The 21,926-nt window shown below is 41.1% G+C and overlaps 1 protein-coding gene across 1 annotated transcript in view; it reads right to left on the bottom strand.

The window, feature by feature from the left end:
* The window catches only part of STAB2 (stabilin 2), a 77,714-nt gene that overhangs the window by 50,320 nt on the left and 5,468 nt on the right, over positions 1 to 21,926 (bottom strand). The window contains 15 exon segments of the mRNA XM_063394861.1: positions 2,845 to 2,994; positions 3,933 to 4,013; positions 4,691 to 4,744; positions 5,379 to 5,498; positions 5,609 to 5,671; positions 6,452 to 6,595; positions 7,884 to 8,033; positions 8,666 to 8,748; positions 10,314 to 10,447; positions 14,400 to 14,533; positions 15,264 to 15,460; positions 16,900 to 17,025; positions 17,196 to 17,291; positions 19,083 to 19,152; positions 19,961 to 20,046. Of these exon segments, the coding sequence (XP_063250931.1) occupies positions 2,845 to 2,994; positions 3,933 to 4,013; positions 4,691 to 4,744; positions 5,379 to 5,498; positions 5,609 to 5,671; positions 6,452 to 6,595; positions 7,884 to 8,033; positions 8,666 to 8,748; positions 10,314 to 10,447; positions 14,400 to 14,533; positions 15,264 to 15,460; positions 16,900 to 17,025; positions 17,196 to 17,291; positions 19,083 to 19,152; positions 19,961 to 20,046 (1,688 nt within the window).

The raw sequence follows: 21,926 nt of genomic DNA, 5'->3' as shown, positions 1-21,926 counted from the left end.
CATGAAACTTCCTCAGCAGAAGAAAACAAGGACATGAATGCACTGGTGTTCTCTACTTGACTCAGTATAATAAGTTAACTAATGTTGTCTGAGAGTCTAATGAAGTCTACACATTTAACTTCTATGAGAATATTTTATTTCTTCCTGGAAAACCAGAGATTAGCTGAGTCTAGAATGCAGGCACTGTGAACAGAAATTTGTATTGTTTGCAGGTGCAAAGAATTTGTTTCCACATCCATAGATCTTGTACTTGATCATAATCCAGTGGTACATAGATTTTTTTTTTTGTCTTCACCCTTTGGTTGCTTTTCCTGACTAGCTAATTTATCACCATGTGATGGTGACAGAGGCTGGCAATTACATTACTCAGGGGATATAAACTCCATTGGCAGTTTGAAAGGTGAATTCTCTGCAAGCTCAACATGCAATAACTTCAGAGAGCTTGAACCTTTCAGAGTGTGGATATGGAGTTTGTCAAAGCTATGGTCCTTGTGACTATCAATGTCTTGTTTTTCAATCAAGTTAGCATAAATCCTAGAGGCAAAATCTGATGTGTTACATTGCTGTGTTTTGTAGCCATTCGACAGGAGACTATAAACCAGAATTATGGCATTTCTCCCACAGATTTATCACTGGAGCTGTGGGCAAACAATCAGGTACTGGTATGGATTTAGTAGTCCTACAGGACTTAAAGGAATAAAGGACCAGACTTTCAAAAGCATTTGTGCAGCAAATAGGTGAGGTTCCAGTATCACTAATATGTTTTAAAGGTACATGGTTTCTATTTTAGAAAATATTAGACATTTAAAAAATTTAGACATTATAAAAGCTCTTTTATAAGCTGCATAGCCATGTCTTAAGCTGACGTAGGGTCTTGCCTTTCTTTGTGTTTCTGAAAATTCCTGTTAGTGCACCTTTGCTCCTTTAGAACTTAAAAATCCATCTGATCGTAGTGGGCAATGTTTCCCCCTGTTGGTGTTGCTCTCCTTGCTGCTCAGTGCCACTTGCTGTCACCGACTCAGTCTCTTTCTCCCCTGGAATGGTCCCAGCCACGTGTACTTGCTGCCTCCTTTTCCTGAGGATGGCAGTCTGGTCTCTCTCTTCTGCCACCCCCCAGCAGAGGACAGACAAAAGTGCACCTCCAGGCAAGGTCAGACCTGCCTGTTTTCAGTAGCAGATTGATACACTGCCTTTACACTGGAAGTTACTGAAGTAACTGGAGCTCACAGATATATTCCCATCAAATCTGCCACAGCAGTGATGATCTCTGGGGCAAGGTGGAGCAGGGAGCTGGGGCCAGCTGCTCCTTCAGTGCTCTGCACACCACTTGTCAGAGATCATCAAAATGAGCTGTAGTCCACACATCGGGCAGGTACTGCGGACCTGCTGTCCCTTCTGTGCTCTTTGTGACCTTCAGAACAAGCCCTGCTGTCCTTCAGTTAGGCTCAGGTGCAGCTTTCAGCATTTGGGTATGGATACATGGATAAGTATGCATTAGCCTAAGGGTTTCATTTTAAAGTTCTTGTAAGATCTACCAGCTCCTACAAAGTTTGTGTCTTTTAACTCTTTAAATATAAGTAGTATTTATTAGGTGATGTTACTCCTGTTTTCTGAGAGTGATGGAAATGCTTGGTGCAGAGTAAAAACTATAAAAGCTGTTGCCCCTTTGTGTTTTTCTGGCTAGCAGTGTTCTGTTTAAATCTTGGAACATATAACTATAGTTTAACTATGCATGAAGCTTTCAAAGCTGACAGAGGTGCCTAACTTAAATTTGGAGAATAATTTTTGTGACCAACAGTGTTTGCTTTGTCTTTAAATGTTTTTTTTTTCTATTGCCTTAGGATCAATTGATGTTGGACATAATTTCTGGGTAGGTTTTTGGTGAGGAATTCAGATTATTGGAGTGTTCTGGGTGTGGATTGCTTTTAGCATCGGAGATTGCTGCTTGGATCTCTGCCTGGTTTGTGATTATATTGGACATACAGCACTTTGTAGTTATTGCCAGAGGTAATAGATCCTTTACTGCCAGTGTTTTCTTCATGACATTTTGATGCTGTCCAGATCTGCTGGGAACCTCTCTCCAGGCTATGGTCCTGGACTGCTGTAAACTCAGACATTAAAGGTTTTCCTTTTGTACCGGAACTGTGACTGGCCCAGATACGGGCTTGAGCAGGGTCCAGAGGCAGCGCGCTGGAGCTGTGCTTACTCCAAGGGAAAGGTTTGGTCTGACATTCAGCCCTCTGACCAGAAATAGCATCTGAATGTTACCAAGTAAAGGCCTGTACTGTGTTACCTAAGTGAGCAAGGTTTGTCAAAATCCACCCTTTTAAATAGGAACAGTTTTGTTTCTGGAGGAAAGCAGGGCTAGGGGAAATTGTTGCTGGTGAAAATAACGTATTTCTAAAATATAAATTTAAAATTATTATGTTATATTTTAGTTTGCTGTTTCCTTTTCCTGCATATTTAGTAAAAAGGAAAATACTGATCTGGAGTAGTTTCCGTGAGAAACAGGGAGTAGTTTTCCCTGAGAACATGACACTTGTAAATTCCCATGTATTTGTATGTACAGATGGGATTCAGGAACTGGTGGAAAGAGTTGGACTGGAGAGACAAATAGTAATTCAAAGGGTTAATGCAACAACTAGATTTTTTTAAAATGGTATAGAATGTGTTCATATGAGTTCCCTCTTTGCAGTACTGTTAGGCTGGTGGTCATTGATATATTTATTTCCAAAAGTATCTCTTTCAAATGGATGATATCATAGAAAGTTAGTAAAGAAAAGAGGAAGCTGGAATACCTTGTATGGAAGAGTTTGAGATACAGATTCATGGTGATTCTCTTACCTTTGTGACCTGACTTGTCTCATCACACCGATGTGGTAGGATTGGAACTATTGTGGGTGGGATGAGAACACCTTCAAGGGTATAAATGCGGCCATTTTTTGCAACAATATCTGTTTCTTCCATTTTTTCTCCACTCACCAAGAGTTTTCCCTATGAAACAATAAATTATTATTAATAATAAAGTGGTCTAGCTCCTCAATTTCTGATGGTTTAATTTTAAATGTTTACAATTACTTTCTTTTGAATTTGCTATCTCATTTTTCTTTTGCTTGTTTATGCAAGAAGCACACATATATTTTGTATTTCCTTGAATATTGGTCTTCAACAGAGGTATCCAAAGTTTTTCTATGAATCTGTCCTGTCAGCCTGTGGAGCTGGTGAGTAACAGCCTGGCCAAAATGAGAAGGCTACTGATGACTTCAGGCACTGATTTTAGTGGGTTTAAGCATCCCTTTGTGTTCTCCTTGGCAGAGGAGGGGGGAAATGAGACAGAATCTGGGATTCTCCAAATTCACAGGAGAGAGAAAAAAAGTATTATTTTGGCATTTACTCCTGCAGCTGCTCTGCCATCACAAGAATTTTTATAGATGCCTCTCTACTCCAGAAGAGAAGGAAGCTAACCTAACAGATAATTTGGTTTTGCACAATGACTGAAAAATTAACACTTTTAAAATAGTGTTCACTAGGTACATCAGGATCAGAGATGATAACATGAAAGAGAGAAAAAGAATATTTTTGTGTGCAATGATAAGTGTTTAAAATTACTAAAATATGTAATAATGTTTTTAAATATTTTAAATAGATTTTTGTAAAATAAGACAGAGCATGATTAAGGATCATTCCTGGACTGTGGATAATCATAAGGACAAAGCCCCTGTTGGCTGTCCTTATATACCTATCAATTGCTCCACATCCTTTATAATATTAATGCTAACAGTAGGTGGGAATGACAAGTTGAAAATTCCTGCCTCATTATAGCAAGAAATTCCTGTGCTAATGCCTCCCCTTATCCCCTTTTTTATTCCCCCTGTGTGCAGAGTTGCCTCAATCAGAGTGAGCTGCTCACGGCGGGGGGCGCTGTGACTTACAGTGCTGGTCCTGTTAAAGTGAATGAACTGCTTTGCCATGGTCCTGATGTGCTCTATTGAGACAAGGCTGGCAACCTCTAGCTGGAATGAATATAAATTGGTTGAGAGAAGTGTAATATCATTACTCTTCAAATTCAGACAGATTTCACAGGAAAGATTTTCTTTGGGTGAGAAAATTATCAATATGGTCAGTCTTGCATTGACTAACCAGCTTGTGTAACAAAGTTAGTGTCATTAAATTATGACTAAGCTTGCTAGTTCCTGCATATGAGGACCTTATTGCTCAAAAGAATATTAATTTTTCTTCCAATTATAGCAATCAGTCTAATGAAAGTTAATACTTGTCTCTAAAACTAGCCCTGTTTGCATCCAGACCATTGTGGTGGTGCTGGTACCACGAAGGTACACAAAGTTCTCATGTTCCCTCTGATCCCACTCTCTGTGCTGGGAGTGACCAGATCAGATGATATAAATGGAGCCTTTCATTCAGATACAGTCACTTCTTTCCTTCTTGCCCCACAACACTGACTGGGGTGGGGATGAAATTCCCCCAGGAAAAACAGGGGGCTTGCTTGGAGGATGAAAAGAACAGCTCTTTCTGAAACCCAAAAGACTGATTTTAGCAGAATAGGCTCAGAGATAGCTTGACTTCAATGGCAGTAATCCCTTTTTCTGCTGTTAGTGCCTGCAGTCCTGACAATCCCCCTGACAGTGGTTCTTGCTCTTGCACTCTGGGCTGGCAAAGCCCCTGCACTCACCTCAGTACTGGAGACAATGTGATATCGGACCAGCTCCAGCAACTTCCAGGAACCCTGCCAGCACAGATAAAGAGGCTGCTTTAGCCCAAAATGAGCCTCAGAAACCCATTCTGGCTTGTTGAGCAGACATGGGGATGAGAGCATCACTGCCTGGTGTACCAGAAAACCTCTGGGTCGGTGGTGGTGCTCAGCTTGTGGCAGGCACCCTGGCGTTCCATGCCCTCACCCTACACCAGGTTTTATTTTGATATGGGCCTTGCATGATGTGCATTGTGCTGGGACAGGCAGGAGGTGTCCAGGGACAGGACACTAACATCCACCTCCTGGGACCCCATCAGCAGTGACTCCCATCCAGTGGGGCCCTTGTGGCAACTGCTTCCCTTGACTGTTCCTACCAAGGGTGATGGGTTTCAGGAGAGGTTTTTGGGCTGTGCCCTGTGGCTGTCCAGGCTGTGATGTCTGGGCAAAAGCAGAGGTTTGGGGACCTGGTGTGGAGGAACATCATCCCTAACGTGATGGGACACCCCAGATCCTCTTCCTCTCTAGGTAACCTCTTGATATTTAACTGTTAGATATGGTTTTCAATCTTGATCATGCAAGCTAATTTAGATGATCTCTGGACAATGCATGTATGCATCTCCTCTCTGTCTACTATCAGAGAAAGATTTGCCTTCTAGAAAGACTGTACCTCTGCAGAAAGCAGGTAATCCAGAACCTCAGCTTTCATGTTACTCAGAGCCTTGTTACTTGGAACAAAGACTGTGTAGGGCTGGTTGTCCTGCTGTAAATCCATTCCTAGGCCAGTTTTCTGTTTTGGTTTAAAAATAAAAGTCAAATTACATATTAATGTTGAAGAACATCTGAAAGTAGCTTTATGTAATTGCTTTTCTTTTTTTCTTTTCTTAATTGGATCCTTACCTCTATCAAAGATGTAAATTGGCTGTATCTTCCATTAGCTTGAAGTACTGACATTATGGTTTTCTGAAACAGGATAAAAGTAAGATTTGTTTTAGTCGGGAACATGGAATAAACACCAGTTCTTATGAGACATTTCTTTACTTATTGTGTGAGTCTCAGCTGTTATAGACTGAATACATTTCATTTGGGGGGCTGGTGGTGCTTGGAAATGACTGAGATGGCAGCACTCTTTTCCTGATGCTGGTTTATTGATAGATTTTGTCATTGTCCTGAAATACTGGGAGGCCACAGGAGACACAGCTGTGAGTGTGTGGGGAAAGGGTTTTTATCTCTTCATCCCCACTAAAAAAAGTTAGAGGAGTAAAATATTTCACAAATGCAACTTAAGGAAGAGAACTTTAAAGCAAGTGTGATGAGCTGGGCACCAAAAAACCCAAAGCATTTTAAATCACCATTTTAAAAAATATTAGCCTTTTTGGGGGAGGAATTGAAACTTTGAATACAAGTCTTGTCTGGTATCTGTACAGATGTCCCTCCTTTTAGTATGTGATTCTGGAATTCAGTGAAATTCACTGATCATGACTGTCAATTTTCCAAGGAACCACTCAGATGCAGTGAGAACATCCAAACCCTCCAGGGACCAGCTTGGCAGAAGGGTGAATGTCTGTTTTCTGTGGAAACTGTGTCATTACCTTTCACTTTGAATATTGCTTCTGTGAGCTGATGTGTAGTGGCTCAGTAGAGTTTGTTTAGTGTTTGTCAGTCACCTCCCTTCACATTCACTTAGTGTGAAACTATTTTAAGGGAAAGTTTGACATTGCATGTATATAACTTATGGCTCACCTCTTTGCTGCTCTCAAATGTTGGCTCCACGCTGTCCATGGCTTTGTCAATAATGTGCAAAATTCCATTGGAAGCAATAATATCTCCCTGCAAAATTTTTCCTTTCCCCCTTCCATCTTGGATTCTAATCCTTAACTGATTATCCTGAAAGAAGCCAAGCAATGGTTAGTGAATTCTTTATCTCAAAATGACAGCAGAGTGAGTACACAGTTTGAATGTACTCTAAGACCCCCTCCTGTTGCCAGCACCTGAGCAATTTAAATCTGGGGAGGTTAAAGATTGCTTCCAATTTTTACCAAGGAAAAAATTCCTTTGGATCAGGAACATGTTCTTTTGCTTCAGGATAGCAAAATTCAGAAGAGAAACAGAGACAGGCCTTGAGGGGAATTCAGTGTACCTGAAAGTGCTCTGGTGACTGTTAGTAATAAAAATCTGCCAGGAAATGATTTAAAATATTGTTGTACTGGAAAGGTCAGCTTCTATAATCTTATGGGACTCCAACCTATTTCCTTATGTTCTGTATATATTTAAAACAACAAAATGTTGCTGATTCTGCACTGTACTGAAGCCTTCAGGAAACAAAGAGGGCTCAGACAGCAAGGATATTTTCCTGTTACAAATGGAGTGTGTACTCACTGAACATACAAAATAGATATCTCTGCTCAGATGCCACTGATCTACTGCAAAACATGAGAAGTACTCGATTTCAGCCTCCACATAGGTCCAATCCATCAAGAAACACATTATGAACCAGGAACAATAATTCCAGATTGCAAAGTCTAGCATATCATCCGTAAAGAACAAGTTTTTTAAACTGTGGGATCACACTGCCCTGGTGTTCACTGACATGAGTTAATCAGGGCTAATGATGAACTTTGCTATGTATTTTTCATGGTTAATTGCCATGTGTTCTATTTCTGCTGAAGACTTCCATTTGCTGCATCGTTCCAAGGCTGATAATGCTCAGGGTGAACTGGGATCTGCAGCTCAGCCAGTGTTTGCTCCATGTGAGCAGTATTTGCAGGTTTCCAGCATAAACTCTGGGTTTCTTTCTCCACCTGCCACCTCTTACTTCCCCTGGGCTCTCTTAATGCCCACCCCCTGCCCCCCAGCTCTGTTGGTTATACCAGCAGATTTAAGATAACTTCATTTTGGCAAACATTTTAGACCAGTCTGTGTTGGTCTGCCAAGTCACTCAGTGCTGACACATGACTTAAGGTAACCTTTTTTTGCTTGTTTAAGTGGGAACTTTGATGCCAGTGAGGTTTCAAATTTGACTTGAACTCCTTGTAATGCATGGCCACAGCTGTGGTTTTTCATAATCCAACAGTTATCTTCACCCTGATGTCTCCCTGCAAAAACAGCTTTCCCACTCCTTGTAGAGGGAAAAGAGAACACTGTTCTTGCTGTGGGAGGCTGAAAGGACACTTACCTTTTCTCCCTTTGACATCTCTGCTGACTTGCCAGTCAAAGTATATATTACATTAGCATTTTTCAAGCTACTGGTGTTCAGTTGACCTGCAATAATGTGGAGTTTAACGAAGTACTGGGCTTTCTGTTTATTTTTCAGAAGATCCTTTATCTAGAAAAGCAGAGGAACAGAGATTTCATTCAATGCAGGCTTTATCTAAAAAAAAAATATTCACGGTGAATGTTTTTTTGTTGTCTTCAGTTGTTACATTCTGAAATTACATATTTTACCCTGAAGCAAGGTAATGGAATTTGAAAAAAGTGGAGACCTCCCTTGTTTTCAGTTCAGCTCACATTGTACCCTTATGTCCCTGCATGAGCAGTAGGTGCCTCCAAAACTGTCCTGATGTCAGTGGAAGGTGCTGCTTACATGTCAGTCTCTTTTTTCACTACAGCCATTATTTTTTTATCCCCCTTATGTAAAAGGTGACCTACAGGCCTGGCTGCTGACAATTCCGATCTTAGTTCGACCCCTGTCTCAACTGAGTGAAAAAGACTTTGAGCATAGTCTGTAAGACAACCCAGAACTTACTCGAGGTATGACAGTGTTCTGTTCTAACTCACCAAATTATTTTGTTTTTCTTTCAAGTGGGAAAAATGCAATCTGTGGCCCCTAGATTTAAATGTGACCAGAAGTGTACAAGAGCAAATTATCTGTATCTGCTGAATCAAAACACAAGGCAGATGAGATTTCTGCAGAAGCCAAATCCCCCCAGTATGAAACCTTTTCTCTTGTTTACTTACATTTGTACCTTTGAGTCCCTTGTTTGTTGGTACAAGCACAGTAAATGGTCCCAGAGTGCTCAGCTGCCATGCATAGGTATTTTCTTATGAGAAGAGGAAATAAAAAAAGTTTAAATTCCTATTGAAAAGCTCATTTGACAAAGGAACTGTGCAAAACTCTGAGGGGAGAATAAGTAATAATATTTTATGATTATTAAATTTTAATTTAAGATTCCAAAGTCCAAGTCATTAAAAGATGAGACAGATGGGGTGTGAAATCCAGGTGCTGCTGTATATTTGACACAAAATGAGGCAAAAAATTCAGGATGTTCCTGGCAGCCTGGGTTCTGTGGCATGCAGGCCAGAGCAAGAACACAAACCCAGCAGTTTGTTTGGAGATGTGTCCTTACAGGAATACAGCCTTCTGCTTTCAATCAATTCAGTCTCTATGGGGTGAGAAATATGCTGCTGATAACCTGCTGGTACTGCAAATATCAGCAAGCATATGACTGGTAATCAAAACTGATGCACTGAAAGTTAATTAGAATTCATTTTCTACCCAGAGGCTATTTCTGTATCTGAGACAGCAGCATGAGAGACCACTGGTTCAGCAGCTGAAGGCATTAAATATTTCTGATATTCAGCTCCTTTTCTAGAGGTATAAAATCAGAACTGAAAAAATTTTTACAGTTCTTACAAGTGTGTTGTACAGAGAATTTATCTCAAACTTAATATGCTGTCCTACAACACATCTATAAATTCTTAGCTTTTGAAAGACATCACTGTGGAGTGAACATATTGTAAGAGAACCTGTGTGGTTAATATGTCTTTGTAGCTTCTAGCTACAAGATCATATGGCACATTTATGTCCAAAATTTAACCAAACAACATAAAATCTGGGTTGTTGTTATCTCAGCATGCTGGGCACCTTTCAAACACATGAGAAGAAATGCATGGAGAAACTGCAACTGAACTCTCTGTGCTGAGGCAATAGATATTGATCTTCAGTGCTGGCTATGAAAGTCACTGCCAGGTTTTGACCTTGGCCAGCTATGGGAGATTTTTATTTTGTGCTGTTCATGAATTCATGGTCTTTATTTTAATTGCTGGGCTCCGTGGGACTGAGCAAATTATATGAAACAGAAGGATTTTTTCCCCTACATTTACAAGTTCAAGCCAAATATCCAGCTCAATTCTTGTTCATAGCAATGTTTTGTTCATAGCTCAAATTTTTAGCCTTGGAGAAGGTGATGGAGGCTGTTAGGTTGTTCAGCTCACAAAATAACGGGGAATGTCAGTGTTTTTGATGGACTAGTGAGATTTGGTCATTCTAGACCAAATCTCATTTGTCCAAAACAGTGGGGCCAGGGAGAAGAAGTGGGCTAATCCCACTTGTTACACTGTGGGGCAAAACCCACTGTTGATATCAAATGATGTGTGAGGGGTTGTGGACACATGTTTAGCACTTGTGCCTGGAAGTCCTTGCAGACTGCATTCCTGGTGTGAGGAGCAGAGCAGCTCTAGCTGGTCTGAGGGACTGTGCAGTGAGTAGCGCCTGTGCTGTGTCGTGCTGTGGGTGCCACTTTGCTGTAGCAGGGCGTGCTGGGGGAAGGCAGGGCAGGATCAGGCCCTGGGCAGGAGCTGGCTGTGCTTGTGTGTGGTTACTCACCCATGAGCAAGAGGCTGGATGTCAGCTTGCCCTGCCACTGTCCTCCCACCTCTGCATTCAGCTCTTGGAGGCGCTCCATGACGTTCCCATAGCACACAAACCCATTCCCCACAGAGCCCCCCTCGCACGTGCACCTGTGAAGGGATTGGGATTTCAGCTGTGGCTCTCAGCAAACTGGCACCAGGTGTTACCTGCTGCTTCTCTGAAGGCATTTTCAGAGAGCACCAATTCTTTGTTTCTGTGTGTTGTGAAGCGTGTCAGTGTGGGGGCAGCCTGATGGCTGCTTGCCTGATGTGGTGGGCTCTTGTTAGCTGGGCCAGGAGACAGAGGTGTCTGTCTTGCAGGACCTCTGAATAAAGGCTGTGCAGCCTCTGGTCCCAAAATGTTGTGGCTGCTGGAGCCCAGAAATCCACTGAACCTGCCCATCTGTGGGTGAGGAGAGGGCACAGCATAAAGGTGTTGGGTGTGACTCTTGCTACAGGGAGTGTTTTGTGAAGACCTCACTCATGACATGGGATTTGGCAGGATTAATGGTAGGTAAGGGAGGTGATAGCAGCTTATCAGTCCTTGGAACGGCTGCATGGGTTTTGTAAAAAAGGTTATTTTCCTGTCAACAAAGCAAAGTGGTGGTTTGTTACCCTGCCCTTTAAGTAATGCCACCATTTTGGGCAATGATACTTGTACTTCTAACATTATATTTTTTTCCTGCTGCAGCACAAAATCTCCTGCTTTTTGGGTGTATGTGTTGCTGTTATCTCTCTTCTCGAAATAGCAACTCATATGTAACACCCTGTCTGTCTCCTGGGGACTCCAGCCTGTGAGAGGTGCCAGGGATGTGTTCCTGACCCAGTACTCTGGATGTCTAAAGTCAACTCAAGTCACAGTGCCCATGGGATGGACAGAGGCACTGGATTTAATAGTACCCTTCTCAGTTAAGTCTGCAGCATGTTCAATATTCATATAATCTCTGTCCACAATGATTCAGCTCTTTGGATATTTTTTCCTAATGGCATCACTACAGAGGGAACATTACTTCCCATCAGCAAAAGATGCCCTTTCTATAATTAATCATTTGCATGTGCTGGTTGTTAAAAACCCACACCTGCCACTAACACCCTACAGGAGTATCAGCATGATGCCAGACCCTCTCCTTTTTCCTATACATGGTCTCTGCTGTAGCTGTTTCTCTGCTGAGAGAAATATTATTTGAAAGTCCCCTCAAGTGCCTGCAATCTGGGGAGCTGCACACAGGCTCAAAGGAGTGTTGAGATTTTGGCCAAGAATCTCAGGCTTTGACTCTGATCCTGGTTAAAAAAGGCAGTCTAAAAGCATCCTAAATTTTTAGGATGCTATTCTGAGAGTGAATTCACTTCTTTTTAAGGGGATCTCTTGAGCAGAGAGAGCATGACCATGGAGCTGGGATGAAGGGTTTACAGCTGGGAGGGAGGAGCAGCTGCTCCTGGGGAGCTGGTTGGGCAAATACTGCTGAATTGCTGTAGCTAGCTCCCTTCCACTTCTGAACAGAGAAGAAAACAACGGAGCCTTCAAATGAACTGAGAAATAGCATAGCAGAAAAAAGTAACTACCCTTGAAATATGGCACAAATCAGATTCAGGTTTCAAAATAAAGCTCTCCTCTCTTTTTCATCCAATGTTCATAAAGAAGCAAGTGGTTAAACATAATAACTTTTTTGGCTACAATTTCTGGGGGCACAGGGAACTGCAGAAATCCCTGCATAGTTTGAAACTTCTCTCCTGGGGACAATGTTGCCCATAACTGAGTGGGCATCCAAGTAACACAGTTTAGATTTGTGTGCCAAAGGAAAAGATTGAGCAATTAGAGATTAGCACCTATTGCATGGGATTGAACCCTTCAACCTGTGTGTTTCCTCACTCCTTCTGATGAAGGAATTGGCTTTCTGTGGCTGGGCATGGGGAAGATCAGCAGGACTGGAAAAGATGGGAACTGTCACCACTTCAGCTTACTCAGGGAGGAAAAACTCCACCTCTCTGGAAGAGGAAAGCTCTGGTTTCCATCTCCATTTTACCAAAACCCTCTATAATAGAGTTTTGGTTTATGAAGTTAATAATTTCTACATTGAAGACCTAGAGGAAAAATAAGAGTGGGATTAAGAGAGAAAATAATAGAGTTTTACTGCATCTCTCCTTGGAAACCAGAGAGGTTAAGATCTAATATACAGTGTAATTCTGCACTGGTTGTAGCTTCATAGCTTCCGGGCAAGGCTGAACATGATTACTGTGCTGAAGTAACACTATGGAAAGTGTCAGCACTCACTCAGGAAAGATCTACATGGGAACATAAGACAGAGGCTATTGTGACTTTTGAGGAGGTTGTTGTGTTATATTCACAAATCCAATGTTTGGTTTTTTTACATCTTTGTATGAGAGATTTATTCCCGTGCAAATAATTTGTTTCTGGAGCAAGTAGAACTGTCTGTATGGGGGAAAGCTAATAGCACAACTGTATCCTCAAAAACAAACAAACAAACAAACAAACAAAAAACCCCAAACAAACCAAAACAAAAATAGAAAGGAAACAATGCAGTTTTGTGGCCGCTGTTGTGACTTTGTGTTTTAGAAAACAAACAAAAAAACCCCCACAACCACAAAAGCCCTCCCAAATACATTTAAAATCTGAGATGCAGCCAAAATACAGTCTGTCACCTACCAAAACCTATTTATCAATGCTTTTCTTTGTAGAATTCCTCTTTCATATATGGATTTTCCTTAGCTCAAGTTTTATTTCAATCCCAGTCCATTATTCTTTACGTTTTGACATTAACTATCATTAAATGAATGATGTGCAGAGAATTTTTGTTGCTCTCTTCCACCCCCAGTAATAAATTTTTAATTTTCCCATTCTAAAATTCCCAGCTCTTTCTCAGCTTTTGAAAATTGTTTTACAGCTCTGAAACAGTGACCAATCTTGGAAAAAAGCTCCTGATTTGGAATTTTATTTCAAAATTCCAACTGATGTTGTGCAGTATGTTAGTATTCTATACTAAGTGTTGTGTGAGTCTATAGTAAGCAGCTTGAGTAGCAAGCACACCATGCTGTAGAAGAGAATTAGGGGATTTTCTAGATAAATTTGTTTGCAATGCACAACAGCTCATGCAGAAGTGATGCTGATATTGCCCTGCAATGGAAAGCTGCATGATGACACAAGGACTGGCAATAAGAATACTCTCCTGAGTGAATGCTTTCTGTCTACAGATCTATGTGATAATTTGTTCCTGACTTACAATGAATGGCCTGTATTGTCCTTCATGTTCAAGCTCTCAGCTCCCAAAACCTGTTATTTCAGGCACGGCTCTTTAACCGAGTACCTGCCAATCACTGAGCTATAGAAACACATAAGCCAAATTCTGTGGTTTAAGAGAGCTTCGTAGAGTTTAGTGCCATTTGTGCCTTTTTCCTGATGTCCCTGGAGCATATTTCTGTACAGGAAAAGCCAAGTCTGCCAGAGGTTTTGCAGTTTCCCATCTGCTTGACTTGAGGTTTTAAGGAATCTGCTGGGGCTGGTGTTGCTTTCCCAGCTCGGGGGGCAGATTCCTTGGTTGTATCTGTATTAGTATACTCGGAAGAGGCAGATCTCCAGTGCTATCCCATGGTTAATGCTGATTAATTTTCAGCATGCTGCCTGGCGTGTTTCTGGCCCACACCAAGTAGCATTTTCCCTGGCAGTGTCCAGGCACAGTGGAAGGGATAGCATGTGCCAGGGACTGCTGCCAAGAGACAGTTACTCTGTTCTGGAAGAGGCTTCAGCTGTGAGACAGACAATGCTGCTTGCCCCGAGGAAAAGAGGTTTTGGTCCCTTTTATTTACTAGTGTAGAAATGACCTGAGTGCTTTAAAAATAAAACTTAATGGGTATTAGCAAATGGCCTGATGAAATCTAACAGTATGTTAATTGCCTGACCCCATTAAATCTTGTGATTTCTGCTTGATAAAGAAACCATTAAAAATAACTTCAGGAGATGTCCATCCACAGGATTTGTTTTAGCAGCCTATTTACTAGGGAAGGAGAAAAAAAACTGTGTGAAAGTTTTGTAAGCAGAGAGACTCACGCAATCTGTCCTGGTGCAACTGTTAAGCATTTGGCTTTTTTGTGGCAGGTGTTGTTTGTTTCACAGATGTCCTTCATGCTGCAGCCTTTCCCAGGTACAAAGTTTGTATAATGCTCCTTGCATTCACAGTGGGACTAAATCAGAAGGATGTGAGAAGGGAGAGAAAATTAGATGTGCGCAAGTTGTGGATTTCAGCATAATTTCTTTGACTAGGGCTTGAACACAAAGTCTTAGTCAATCACCTGGTGAGCCCAGACACAAATATAAAGCTTATATTTATACACACCAGCCTGTGTTTCAGACATATGCACTTCACTGAGATGTGACCATGAACTGCAAAACAACCCTGAACTATGAAGTCCCTTTTTGGCTCTTCAGGGTGTCCAAGCAAACCAGGCCTTTTGAAGTCTTGCTTTATTGATGGTGCGAGTTTTACGCACAGAAATTGGAGCCAGTTCCCAACATCATGAATAATATGTAGTCTTTGTAAAGTGCTGGTCATTGACTGTTTTCAAAGACTGCTTCTTTCCTAAATAAACTAAATTTAGACATGTATACGTGGTACCAGCATAAGGACGCTGCTGGTCCAACAAGTCCCCTGTCAGAGAGACAAAATTTAACTGGGAGAAGATTTATTTCAATGCCTCCATTTTGGGGAGGCAAATCAGAGCCAAAATAATCCTAGAAAAAAACAACACTATTGCCGTTCCTATTTTCAGAGGGGAGCTAAAAGAACTCCCTCCTGGTCAACAACAGGGCTTATGGTAAAGCTAGGAACAGCATTTGATTTCCTTGAGAACTGTTTCCATACCCTCATGGCTCATGGAGAGAAAGCATTATTTCTTCTTGGGCAGTCACACTGACCTTTCCTGGACCGTCATAGATGCAAATGCTGGAGTGTGCAGGGCAGCTGCCCTGTGCTGCCTGGCAGGGGTCTGTGGGCAGGCACACCTGACCATCCCCTGTGTAGCCCTCTCGACAGGTGCACTGGTGCCGATTTGGCCCGAGGTAAGCGCAGTCGGCGTTAGGATCGCAGACCTTTTCAGAGCACGGGTTGATAGCTTGTGAAGAAAGAAGTGAAGTAAATGAATTATTGTCCACAGTTCTAAAATGGAAGACAAGGATTTACCAGAGCACCTCCATGCCAAACAAAGCCTGGGCAGACTAAACTTTTCATAACAGCCAAGTCTGAAATATTATGGCCACAGGGAGATGGAAGGAAGGAATGTGTTTATGCTAATGTAGCAACCAACTGTTTGCTTTTGAGAAGAAATGATCTCTTAACTTGGCAAATTGAGTTATAAACAGATTAAAGCATGTAACTGTGCTCATTAAAATATCACAACTATTTCCTTGTTCTCTGGTGGATTTTAACTAGGGAAGGTCAGGTGGGAGGCGTGAGGTCTGTGCAAGCTTCAAGCACGTTAGATCAGTTGGAAAATATTTCTCAGTACAATAGGCCTTCACTGTTTTCTTTCCGGTAGTTAAACAATATAATGTCATCAGTTCAGCTGTATGGAAAACTGTCCAGCAAGTGCTGTAGTCTTCCACACTCTTCTACTTTCAGGATGGCACTAGAAACTCACTAGTTATTTCCATGAACCATTTTTTTTAGGCAATAGCATTGCTTGTCCTTTTTTAAAATGAAGCAGTGCTTGGAGAGCATCTTCTCACACCTTTGTGAACAGGTTAGGTTATGGTTAAGCACACATTGTATCTGGAGGATGGTATGCCCTGGACACACATAAAAAGCGGTGCTTCTCACTGTTTTCTCCTCTTTTCCTCCCTTTTCTTTCTCCTCAGCTGGGACTGATCTGAGCCAACCTCTTCTAAATTCTGCTTCCAGCGTCAGATGAAACAATATTCTTTGTTGCAATTGGTCTAGAAAGAAAAACTGGTACCATAAGACATAAGGTGAGTAGGAAAAAGAAAATCTGGACTCATACAGTTAGTTTGGACAATGGCAAGTTGAGGAGTCTGTAAAGACTTTTCTAAGGTAGAGTTTACCTCTAACTGAGATGCTGTTCACTTTGTTTCATGAAAAACAGGAAAGCTAAAGTGAACTTTATTTGCCTATAGAGTTTGTGCGTGCTAATGGAACTGAGCCGCTGCATGATGGATGCTCAGTAAATACAAGCCCTTGGTTGTGTTGTTGATTTTTGTGGAAACAAACTGAGGCTGAACTGTACCAGGCAGAGGGATATGGCAGCAGTGGATTTGTAAGTACTGACGACCCAGCATCCACTTTATGTGTTTCAAAGGGATTGACTAACTTTAGTCTGATTGCATGGACTGTACCTTGTTAAAAATTGGATGGATGGGCTTCTGAAGCACATTTTAGGATTTTGTTTCACCCTGAAGGAATCTAGTTTGTTCTTTGGGATATGAGCCCAAGAAAACCTAGGTGGTGAGATGTGGCTCGGAAGCACATTCCATATCTGAACTATAGCACTAATGGTGGTGTGTTCAAAGAAGTGGGGCAGGCATGGAAATTACTCACGTTCACAATGCGTGCCATCCCCGTGGAAGGTGGGCAGACAGGTGCATTGCAGCTCTCCTCCACCCTCACCTGAGGCAGCACACCTGGAGTTCGCAGGGCAGCGCAGCGCCTCGCACTCGGCTATGGCTGAGGGACACAGGGGGACAGGTCAAGCTGTGCCTGCACGCTGTGTCAGGCTTTGAGGTTCAGTGTGTGTTTGGCTGCTCTTGCATGGCTAACCTGAGACCAGTCCATTCTTACCCATTCCACCTGTATCACAGCTGTTGAAAGCATCTCACATGCAAAATGCCACTTACGCTGATCACAGCGGAGCCCTTTGTATCCAGACAAGCAAGTGCATCTTCCATCCCCTGTAATTCCACTGTTGCACACTCCGTGAACGCAGTCACAAACTGGAGGGAGAGAGGGATTTGCCTTACTGAACAATAATGGTGCTCAGAAACACGTCATGAGAGGTGCCTCATGGCAAGGTGTGTCCCAGCCAGCAGCTTTGGCCAAACCGAGCTCTGACCTGAGTGCCTGAATTTACAGACTTCCCTTACTGAGGTGATCACTACTTGCAGTTGCATACGTCAGTAAATAACACATGAATTTTTGAAGGCTGTTAAGAGCTCGGGGTCTGAAAATCTGCAGAACACACACTGTAAACACCAAACTGACTTGTTGCTAATACCATAAAACTTGTAAAATTTGAGAAACAGTCTGAAGCCAAAATTGGACATAATGTGTAGTGCAGACCTCTTAATTAACCTCTTTAATAGTTAAGCTATTTTTTTTTTTTTTTCTTCAACTCTGTATCTCTCAAGTACCTCAAGAAGAGATGAGTTTTGTGCCTTTTTTCCCCCTTCCTAAACAGAATTTATTTAGTTAAGAGCATAATTAATTACTGTGGAGGTCTTGGGCTTCTTCCTTCATATAGTCTCATTTCTGGTTATATTCTGCTTATGAGCTCAATGACAATATGCTCACAAGATGGTGCATTCACAGTCCAGGCAACTGTGAGATCCATCTTGAAATATTTTTTGAGGCCTTAAGTATACTGCAAAAGCTTTATGGTTTTAACTGTTCAAATTATGGCAATGATGCTTTTTAAAAAGCCCATTTAGAATTACAGTTGGAAAAGTCTAAAAGAAGTACAGAATTATATTGCTGACTTCATGTTTAAGCTGTGGTGATGTAGCATATCCTCTTCCCCTTAAAAGCATGCTTAAGTTCATGCAAATCACCTGCATGAAATAATTAATAAATTACCTATGTTAACAGTCATAATATAAAAACCAGGAATGCCTAAGGTAACACTGAAAAGCAGTTAGCCACAAATGAACATTGTTTATATATTATTTATTTTAGAACACTCAGAGGAGCTCAAATATCTGAAAGATGAAGTGTAAAATATTGCTTAAATTAATATGTACTTGAATCCTCCAGTAACTTCTTGGAAAATAATTACATTTGTGATATCAAATTCATTCAAGTACCCCATTTTCATGAAAATGCTGGCTCAGTTACATTTCTGTGTATCAACACTGGCATCCAGTGGACAGCTGGTGGAAAAAGGGCCTTTGAGCCAGCAATGGTGTAGGATTAGTATAGAAAGGCTAACACAGATTATTTGAGACCATTTGTGACTCCTTAAAAGTAACATTATGTAGATCTTGAGGGAAGAAAAAGAGTTTTACTTTGAGATAAACAACTATTACCACTTATGAATAAGAGTGTTTTAGACTTTTTTTTCAGGCAGTTTTCTGGTTTATCAGTGTAATTTTCAGCAAGGGTCAGGAAGGTAAAATAGTAAAGACAATTAAGAATCAGGCAAAAGTGGAAAATGTTATCTGCATATATACAGTTGTGATACATAAACACTTAAAGAAGTGTACACAGCTTTAATTGCTCCTTCAGACTTCTGCTGCTGTATGGCTGATTAGTGAATTCATCAATCACCCAAACCCCAAACCTAAAGTAAACACACCCCTTTCCACACTTTTGACAGAGTTGTATATCTTCCTGGCACAGAATAGAGCAAAGAGCTCCCCTCCTTTCCCCCTTGTGTTCTCTGAGGCAGACAGCAGCTCTTACTGGGAACTCCTTGGGCCCTCTACTCATTTCACTGTGATTTCTTAGAGTCTGAATACAGCTTTCACTCCCTTCTTTTCCCTAATCAAATAAAGCAAGGTGAATATTACCTGATGTGCAGTCAGGACCAAATAAATTGTCTTCAGCACATTTTTCACAGGCTGTCCCACCAAACCCTTTCTGTGAATTACACAATGGAAATCAAAATTTAAGTTTCTCATCTATCTCTATACAGATATATGCTTAGCAGGCTGAAAACAGCATCTTTTGCTGCCAAAAGAAAGTAACATGACAATTTCAATCAATACCTACCACAATCTAAAAAACATTGTCTTTTGAACAATCTTGCCCCCACATCTTTTTAAAAAATAATTCATAGATCTTCAGATATTCTGAATACTAAGGTAACAGTGAAGTACAATAATCAAGCCTAATGTCCAAATCAGGCTTATAATTGTTGGGTTGTATTTTCTGGCTACTTTTACCTCTGTCTCTTTTTCACATGTCCCCAGAAGAGGATTTCTAATGTAAAGATGAACCAGTAGAGGGGGACATAAAAAAGGTTAATTTGAATTGTTTATTAAAAATCTATTTGCTGAGGTTAAGCACTACAAGTTGCACTCCCAGCAAAGGAACAATATGTGGAGAGTACAGCCGCATGTAGAAGTACTTTTTATTTAGAGCAAAAAGCCACAAGTAATAGCATAGTTAAAAAAAAATAGAGGAACTCAAAACTTCTGTCTCATGAAGGCAAGAAGAAAGAACTTTTAAAAAATTTTACCTGAACATGCTCATGTCCGTAGAAATAATAGTGTGAAGATTAGTGCAATCCAAGCAAAAAAATTAACTCCAAGCCAATCATGTCCACTGTTTCTGTAAAACTTTTCTTTAATGTATTTATACAGTGGAGCATGCATTATCTTTCAGGATAACTTACATGCTATTGTTGTACTTTTTTTTTCTTTTTCATTTAAAAGAAAGGCCGTACCTGACAAGTGCACGTTCCATTCCCAGTCATGCCCTGTGAGCAGTGTCCTCTCCCGTTGCAGGGCGATGCGGCTCCTCCTGGACATGCTGGCAATGACAATGCTGAAGCCATCAGTCACCTTGCTCTGACCCTTGTGCTCCCCTTGCACTACAGGTGAGCTCCTTGGCAGCTGCGGGGTTTGGGGCCAAACAGGGACTCTGGGGCACAGCTGCTGTTTTGCAGCTGCCTCAATCTCTTCACTAGAATCTTAGCATCAGCAGAGACCATCAGCCTCTCTTGTCTGGGAACTTAAAGTGGTGACTGGAGTCAAAGGATTGAACAAAAAATAATTCTCTTATTCTAAAGTACCATATAGTTTTGTTCCTGGTGATCCACCTCTGTCTGTCATACCCTAAGCTGTTGGCTTTTCTGGTACAAGTGCAGCTTGCCTGACCACTCCTGAGTGTTGACATAACTCTGTTGATTGATAATTTGCTCTCAGGATTTATTTGATGCAAAGTTGGAGTTTAATAAGCCTTTTTTTTTTTCCCACCAAAAATTGCATTTGCTTTACATGGGAAATTTTTTCTTTTCCCTGCTACCTTTATGAGTCTGTGATAACTGACTCAAAAAGTCTTGGAAGTTGAAATATCTAGATACCTCACAACCAAATCCTGTCCAGTGGGTTGTGGTCACTAACCAAACTTGTGTGCCAAAGGTGTGTTATGCTCTTCAGTGTTTCTGGTGCTAAAACTGTGGTTACAGGCAGTGGCATAGGTGAGACAGTCTGAACAAAAACCCCAGCCAGCAGGATGAGATAAGAAATAAATTACCATATTTATAATAAAAATAGTCTAATTTTTGTCTGAAAGATTTCAAGATTCAAATCTTTACTAAAAGATTGCCACAAGAAATGTATATTACAGTGGGTTTCAGTCAGATCACTTTGTCAGGTTTTCTCTCCTATAGGGATACCCTTATTTTTCACAGTTGTCCTGCCCCTCCTTGGAAATGCTGTATTAACTCTCTTCCATAAGCCTTTCCTTCCTGTAATTAGAATTCCCATTAGGTATCATAATTTTGATGCAGGTGGTATCTGAATGAATCAATCCTCTACTGGCCCCACAGGTACTCTGCTGTACCTTACCAGTAAGATTTATTGCTTATAAAGAGCCTCAGAGTTTGTTCTGTGTGGGTGGAGATGAGTGGCACTGGATTTATGCTCCCCCTGCCTAAGTTAGTTCTGATTTAGAGTATTTAAGTAATGTGGAAGTTTTAGCAAAAATCATTTTGATTTGGATACAGTGATGAGCAAATAAGTAGATGTGCATTTGTGTTCACTTAATTCCACTGAAAGCTTTGGCTTTAAACCAGTCTGTTAATATTTCTCAATTTATTCCTTAATGTAGTCTGAGGTCTATTATATCCGTGTAAGCTTCTTTTGAAAAACCAATACATTTAAAGAAGAAATTTTAGAGCTGTTTATCTCCTACATGCTGAAATAATGTTTTAAGAATTTAGGTTAAATAACTACAATTGAGGGAAAGTAATAAATATATGTACTTCAGTCTTTAAAGTGGCTTTTAGTGAATCTCCTTTTCTGGCTACTGTATGATAGCTAAATCTTATCTTTAGGACTTCTGGCAACTGTTTAATATTTGCACAGAATGGAAAATAATTTACTTGCACTGATGCTTTTATTGAATGTGCAAAGATAGAGAAAACTCAGTTGATGATGTAATTCCTAGGAAAAGTTACTTTTAGATTGTTGACAAAGCAGGTGTGTGGTGCTGGTGTCTGTTTTCTGTTGGCATTCATTGCAGTTCCCCTTGTCTTCACTACACCTCGTCTCTTGTTGTGATACCAGCACCAAGGGACAGCTTTATCAGGAGCTGGGTAAATTACCCCACTGTTGTACAAGCTGTTGTCTGGCCAGGCAGATAAAGCACTTCCTGCAACCAGCAGGGCCACAGGCAGCAGTGCAGGG

Source organism: Prinia subflava, chromosome 4 (assembly GCF_021018805.1).
Source record: "Prinia subflava isolate CZ2003 ecotype Zambia chromosome 4, Cam_Psub_1.2, whole genome shotgun sequence".
Lineage (NCBI taxonomy): Eukaryota > Metazoa > Chordata > Aves > Passeriformes > Cisticolidae > Prinia > Prinia subflava.
The sequence above is the reverse complement of the archived record's forward strand: the minus strand, read 5'-3'. Positions and strand labels throughout refer to the sequence as shown.